This window comes from Ischnura elegans, chromosome 9, assembly GCF_921293095.1.
Source record: "Ischnura elegans chromosome 9, ioIscEleg1.1, whole genome shotgun sequence".
Classification (NCBI taxonomy): Eukaryota; Metazoa; Arthropoda; class Insecta; order Odonata; family Coenagrionidae; genus Ischnura; species Ischnura elegans.
Window position 1 is genome coordinate 34,225,454 of NC_060254.1, and position 8,102 is coordinate 34,233,555.

The window sequence follows — 8,102 nt, forward strand, 5'->3', positions numbered from 1 at the left end:
TTCCATTTACACATTTATTTGCTTAGATATTGCACACACATTCCAAGAAGATACATTTGTCAAGTGCTAAAGCTGAGTAGATATCCTAACTTACTTCTTCCTCTTCACAGGAGCTTGTATAGTAGGTTGAGGGGCAGCATATTTTGCTTGAGAAATCCTGGTAATGTAGTAAAGAGCAACCATGGAGAAAACTAGGCTGCATAGAGAAAAAGGTAATTAGAATTAAAGAGAAACAAAGGCAAAATCGTTCAAATGAAAGCAACTTAATTTATTTGGCTTGGCTGTCATTCAGAGTGACCTCATCAGAATTTTTTAAAGCAGGGCACTTGAAGGAAAACAAAAACAGGATTTCTGACAAAAACCCACACAGCACATTTATTTCCTTTTCATTTGATAATAAAAATATTCATATTTGAGCAAATAAGGAAAAGCCTCCACAACCTCTGAAGATTGCAAAAAATAAAAGTAAACCTTTGTTCTTGTGCAAGCATGTACTACTACGGGTTAGAACGATGATATGCATATGATAGAGCAGTAAATGGAAATTGATGAATGCCATGTGAGCCACCTTGCAGTAAACTGAATGGGAGTTAACTGAAAGCAGTTTCCAAACCCATATTTTACTAGAGGCAGAGTAAGGTAGGTGGGGTTAACTACTCTCCATGGCACCTTATTGCTGAGAGGTATGCAATAAATATGCCACTTGCCTGGATATTTCTGATGCATATGTATCTGAAATGCCTAGACAAGTGCCTTTTACATATTCATCAATTATAATTAAACATTTTTAAGCTGTTAGAGAACAAAACAACAATTACAGATCCACCCCTAAAATTCCTTAAAACTCTTCCAGGAATTAAGAGGGGCTGGCTGCCTCCTACCCTACCTTAATCTGCAACTGATTTTTACTAACAGCAAAATTCCTCATAACAATCACCAAATAGAAAATTTAAGGAAATTTAGAACACAATTCTAACAGTACACCTCTTGGTAAGAAGCAGTATGTAGTTGCCTCAGACAACTGTGACCCTTAAAAAACTTGGGAATTATCACTTAACTACATAAAGATAGAGCTAAGAAGGGGAAAACTTAAGAGATTGCCTTGTAAGCCACCAGATAACCAAAAAGCTACGTATTTGCATTATAAACTGCTTGATGTACAGCAGAAAATTGAAAATTTTTCTTTCACATAAACATGAATGTGTTATAATGATATGTTTCAAGACCTCATTTTTATATGTATTTTGAATTCTAATTGTGAAATGAGACATTAATCTAAAAAGTTATCCTTACCAAGTAGTGCTACTGACACGGTGGACCATTCCGGCAGAGATCAATGACAGCACAAGGCAAATCACCACTGGAGAATGAAAAATAAACCATAAAATGCAGACAACAATGAAACCAAGAACATATACATAAAAGAGTACTTACTATAATGTCATCTTCAAAATACCCACCCCTAGCAAACACATCTTAAGATTACACTGCAATTTAATAAGAATGGTTTTCAAAGAAAAGACCACCCAGTGGTCTCATGTATAATGTTTTACTGATTGAGTAATGCCATACAGTTTTCTAAGCTGGCTGGAAATTATAAATTAACCAGTTAAAAAGAGATGATTAAAAAAGTTTTGAGAAGTCATAAGAAAAAAGGAGTAATAAGAATATTTAAAAAATAGTAAAGCCAGAGATCACCTTTAACAGCCATGTATAAATTATTTTTAACAATTTTTGACAGATTAAAAAAAAAACTTCAACATGAGATCCACCAACAAAGTCATCCAGCTAATTAAGGTTTTATGGATGTTTCAGAGTATGTATGTTCCCACTGATGATAAAGCTTGGTCTGAAATTATTTCCAAAAATAATAAGGGTGTTAATGTTTTCAAAGATAAGGCTTACCTTCAGGAAAAAGCTTAGTCTGGAAGCCTTTTCCAAATAATGCAGCTTCCATATTTCCCACGGCCTAGTTAAAGAATTAGTCAAGGAAACTTATTCAAAATTGGTAAAATATATCATGTTAATATTAATAATAGAATATTATGTACATACTTCAAAACTTTTAAGCCCAACAAGACACAAGGAATTCAAAAGTAACCTCACATCAAGGGAGGATGCAACAAATACGAGTTTAAAAACAATTAAAAAGCAATGTTCATCACCTAAGCATCGATACAGTGAAAGAAGTTGCTTATTACAAGGCTCCTACGGATGGGGAAAATAACTTGAATTCTGCTGAGTAGGGATCTCAGATAGGTGACAAGCATACCTGAATGATTCAGTGTCACCAAAGCACACCAAAAAATGGTTAACGGAAAATCCTTGCAGTAAACGTAACATTAGGCACATTCAGCCAAAAGAGTAACTCCAGGGCTTCTCAGGTCAAGTTTTCAGACTACCCTGAGAGAGCGCACTCATTCTGCTAAATGAGATGCTGGGTTGCAATGACATCAGTAAATTTGTTTGGGTAACAAGGTATAATTTATTGTTTGGCAAGCAATGAGCAAGGAATTCTTCAGTTCAGAAAAATGGCCAATCGCTCTCTCTGAGCATATTAATTCAGCTGAAAAGCTCTGAAATGTCCCAGAAGCTGCTCCCTCAGCTGAATTCACCCAATATGACCATTTTCATCAGCAAGATTCCAGCAAAAAAGATTCAATAAACAGAAGCATCAGTCTGCACAAAGTCAACTTTCGAAGAGGCCCCCAGAAAATCCTAGGCATAGCTCTTTATTGATTTTGTTGGCCTTTAACTGAAAAATGGACCATCATTCATACACTATTCAGTGCTTCAATCCAAAGTTTGGATACGATAAGCAAGTGTAGGGCACACGCCAGGCTAAGCCATAGGCAGTGAATTTCACACAATTAGGGTAGAGGGATCAGTTCCTTTCCATGGGAGGTTATTATAAAACTCAGGGCATTACACACATTACCCGTGGAATATTCTTAATTATACAATATTCTTACAATTCTATAGGAACAGTAAAGGTTGTCCAGGTTTCACAAGAAAACATGCTCTTCTTGACCCCCATGGCCTCGGAGTAAGTGTATACCCTCCCCACCCACTACCGTCCCTTTTCCATATCCCACTTGAGAGTTCAGCAGATAGAATACCACAAGGTTAGGTGCAGCTACCTGAACGGCTCCGGCTTAGGAGCAAGACAGAAGAATACACACCGCCGGTGGTATTTAACAACTGCCACAGTGGAGAACACCACATAAGGCAATATGAAACCGAGGGTCGATATTGAAAGACTGTCCTTAGCCACCACAGCACCCTTGTACTAAAAATAAGCCGCACAATTCATCGAAAATTGTAGGCCCGAATGAGCGTCAAGTTCTTCTTTAACCTAGGCCAATCATTATTTTCGGGTGGTGTCATACACCTAAGGGGCCAATGAGTAGACAAACACTCTGCCCTCTAGGGTAATGTACAACTCTCACTTTTCAGTCAGTTTTATTCTGTTAATTATGCTTAGGGGTGTAATTTTGGTTGCACATTACTTTAGATTTTATTTTGTACATTTAATTTCAATTCATAATTCAGATAAATATTCCTCTTTAATTTAAGCACATTTACTTGCTCCTCAAAATATTCCCACCACAAAGCAAAATCCCAGCCTTCCTTGCACATTACATGAGCACAGCCATTCAGGACAACTTGTAGTCATCACTGCCTGTGACGATATTTGAGTAAAATTTATGTCAATATCATCATCACCAATAGGAAAATCTTGAAATAAATTTTACCAAGTAGCTAACTAAAAGTCATTCAAATAAAGGATACAGTTAAAAATAGAATGAAGAGAACAGAGCCCAGATATCCTCCAAAAATGGTAAGGAGCTGACTTGATGCCAACCACTGGCGATACATTTGCATCCCAGAAAAAAGCAGGATGGTAAGGATGGATGACAAAATGAAGGAAGTTCCACTGGATACAGCTGAAATTAGAGACAAATATACACCACATTATAAGATAAAATAGTAAATTCACACACCGTAATTTTTTAAATTCTCCAAATTTTAGGAACAATAACCATATTAGGAATTATGTATAAATGGACTGTAGAAATACAAAATAAGCAAAAGCCTGACATCATTTTTATTTTATCTTCCTCAAAGAAGTAAATTTGTGAAAAATGAAAAAGTAAGCAAATCAGAATGAGTAGTGGGTTTGCCAAAAACATTTTTCACAACAGTGACTGACAAGGTTTCCAAACTTCGTATACTTCAGGAGCTCTAACCTCTGGGATTATACATCAGTGCAGATAATTTTTAAGATATTTCATATTATTTAAATATCTTGGAGAATTAAAAGATCCAGAAAACTCAACAGTGATACTATACTAAGAGGAAAAAACTAAGGCAAATTAAAATTATCAAATATTCAACCTTTTGAAGGTAGAAAAGTAGGAAATTAATTAATATATGAGATATGCGGGCATAAAAATTTAATAAAGCCAGTAGTCAATTAAAAATGTGAATACCGGTCATTTTTATGCCCGAGATTACATGCACGCATAGGCATAGGCGGATTTAGGGGAGGGGCACGTGCTCCCCCTCCAGACGCTTGAACAATAGACAAGATTTGTTCTTTTGACTATTACGGAGCCTCAATAATTTAATTTCATATTAAAATAAAAAGAATATTTGATAGAGTAATTGTTGTATGCTGTTTTAAATCTCATATAAGAAGCTCGTTTGCCTGCTAGACCCTTGTGCCCCACCAGAAAAAAATCTTGGATCCACCCTTGCACATATAGGTCTAAGTTTGTATACCAGTGTATAGAGGAAAGAATACTTTCCCAGAAATGTTAAATAAATATAAAATTTCCTCCATCAAAACAAACATTGAGGTTTTAAATAAGCCTTTAAATAAAATTGATCTTTTAAAAATTGCTGAAACCAAGAGCTTAAAAACTTCATATTGTGAGGCTCATAGTCACATCACAGAAACTCTTATAGATGGAACACATCATCCGCCACAGTAAAAAGGCAAAAAAAAACCTGGAAAGGAGGATCTTTTTCCATGTACGAAAAAATGGATACCCAAGCCTCAGATGGCAGTGCATGAAGTGATGGTGATCTCGCTCCTATGGGTCTACAAGGTTGGATAGAGAGAAAGAGGATGTCATTATCATGGAAAAATTAACTAAGATTAAGGCGGAGGGCAGAGGCTCGAATGATGTAGCATTATTACCAGAAAGGAAATCAAATAAACGTTTTAAAAATATGCAACAACGAAGGAACATGGAACAACTGTCTTCTGCACTAAAGGCAGTACAAATGATAAATGGATAATAAATATTTTAACAATTATGGTTCACAGATACATTAGTAACGAATGAATAGCAATTCCTTCAATAGGGTTTCCAACATCATACCTATAAGACTCAAAGATGAGACCTACGGGGCAAGTAGGAGAGATAATGCCTAAATAAAATGCGTCATGAACAATGACTGGATTTTTAAATTTTAAGCTATTTTCTAGTTCTAACGATGGCAACCAAGTAATCAAAATGCTGCGAGTTATTGACAGTGCACAGTAGACAATCAACATAATAATTAACCGACAAAGACAACGAAATTCCCAATGAAAACAAATACGAAGGAGAACTGACACCTGTGGAACTTGCCTGAGCATTGGAGTTTATGCAATGGCCCATTGAGCGATAAAGCAAAATGTCCGGCGATGTTACAGTAAGTACTAATAGCGGCAAGGAACACAATTACTCAAGTAAAATATCAACAATAGAGCTGAATATTACCTAGCATTAAAATAAATGATACTTCACTTACACATTTTGCAAGATTATCTACCACCTTCCACGGACTAGGGTCACTCCTTGTACTATGTCAGTACTTATAGCCTGGTTTTCCTGCAACAACTAAATTACAGCTTATCAAGTCCCAGGTTACTTTTTTCTATTTTCCCAGTTCCACGCCGGTACACGAATTCGTCAATAAACTTGTCTCTGACGAGTCTGCGTATTCTGCCGACGTGTGCCGACGCAATCTCTACGCCATTTTTCTTCCATCAAAAAAGAGGGAAATTTCAAACTATGTTACCGTTAACGACTTCCAGGCGTAAACAGGCGTGAATGGTCTTAATACAAATTTATTCGTTGATTTCCAGTTTTGTGTTTGAATGGATGCTATTTATGGTTAAGTTTGGTTTGAAATCATCTTTTCGGTGGCTTATGTAATACAGATTTGCGTGAAAAGGGATTGCTTTGTTTTTATTATATTTTTCTAGATTGTACATTTTTGATTTTATCACGACGGCTAACTCCGGCTATAGCTATCAAAATGTATCATACTTTGAAAGTATAATGATGTAAATATTTGATTCTCTGGTACAGTATGCACATCAACACTTTCGTCACCAATAATATTTGATTGAAACTTGGTAATTTACACATGTACCATGCTCATTGTTGAAAATAAAGAGGAGCGAATCAAATGTGAGATGGGTGAGAAGCCAAGGGGTACAAGTGATTTTTATCTCAACAAAGTTAGGTAAAGTTAATTTGTTAGAAGAAATACACAAAAACTTGGTTGTCATATGGGATACGAGTGAGTGCCTGTTCTGTGCTGACATCAAAGGGAAAATCAAATACACTACTACATATCAAATTGTGCTGGTTTGTTTTCTATTCCTAATGTCTGTACCTGACACTGCACAGAAAAAAGAAATCACTTGTACCCCTTGGCTTCTCACCCACTCATATATGGTGCAGCACTATATATATATATATATGTGCAGCAGTATATATTGCACATACATGTCCCTTAAAAATTGTTACAAATTAATTAATTTGATAATTATATGCTTCTTTTCTCATTTAGATTTTTTATCACCTATATTAGCCTGTGTACTATGTTATCATCTGGTGAAAATGGCCACATATTACATATTCTTAACTCTTTGCACTCCCTGCCTACCTTCACAACCTGTTTCCTCACATCCACTTTAAATTCAATTAAATCCTTGACAACCAAACAGTGCAAAAAGGAAATGAAGCTTCACTAACAAAGATTAATACAGAAATATGATAGATGACAGCATTCCACCACATTTGCCAAAAACATGGCCTACAGTAAAGCCAGAGACTATACTGAGGAGTAGGTAAATATCCATATAAAAGCCACAAAAAACTGATGCATAGGACTCAACAATGAAGATGAAATTGCTTTCGAAGCAACCAAACACCAGATGATTGCATGAATGGGGGTGGATTCCACCAGATGCTCTTGTTCTTAAGATTTTCCATTGTGTAAACCACATGTACACAGAAGATGAAAGCAACATATGTTACCATATGGTTAGGTATGAATGGTCACCCATCCAACCTAAGTAAAGACCCAAAAATGCTTAAATGCACTGATCTTAAGGGAACTCGTATGTTTAAAGGCTCCTGCCCTCAATGATATATTATTTCCAAGTAGGGGTTCAAAGGTAAATATCCAAAACGTAATATGTATACTCCCAATGGATATGCCAAGGCCCTCATATAAGGGCCATGGGATATGCTATGGTCATTTTTTTCAGTCAAATTTCCATTTTTATTTTTAATTGCAGCCACAGTCACTTTGACTAGGGCCCTAATGAGCTATGTACAGGGTAGGATCAAAAAGTAACAGGAATGAATAAATTTAATTTTTTAATTGAGCTAATCGGTAAAAAGGCTTTAGTATTGCTAGAAATATCACCCTTGCACTTCCACACACTGCATATAAAGCAATACCCACACTGCATGCACCTTCTGGAACTCGCTTTCCAAGATCCCTTACAGAGATGCGGTCACGACCTTCTTGGACATCATCTACGGAGCTGTAACGGTTACCCTTAAATTCTTGCTTGAGCCAATGAAAGAGGAAGAAGCCTGGTGGTGCTAGATCTGGTCTGTGGAAGGGGTGAAGCAATGTGGTAACCCTGTGCTTGGTCAACTCCCTCACCAGTAGCAGTGTATTTTTTTTAAACTTAGACTAGCTGACCCGGAGAACTTCCTACCGCCTAATAATCACTAAACAGTTAAGTTACGCCACTTATTAATCAAGAGCAGATGTACCGATTTTAATAATATTTAGCTTAT

At 36.3% G+C, this 8,102-nt stretch overlaps 1 protein-coding gene across 1 annotated transcript; it reads right to left on the reverse strand.

Moving 5' to 3' along the window:
• Positions 1-6,053, reverse strand: LOC124165717 (protein KRTCAP2 homolog). Its single transcript, XM_046543203.1, has 5 exons — positions 5,806-6,053; positions 3,793-3,947; positions 1,906-1,969; positions 1,294-1,360; positions 1-196 (listed from the first exon to the last, which is right to left on the reverse strand). The coding sequence occupies exons 1-5, from the start codon at positions 5,807-5,809 to the stop codon at positions 91-93; spliced, it is 396 nt and encodes a 131-aa protein (XP_046399159.1). The 5' UTR covers positions 5,810-6,053; the 3' UTR covers positions 1-90.
• Positions 6,054-8,102: the final 2,049 nt, after the last annotated feature.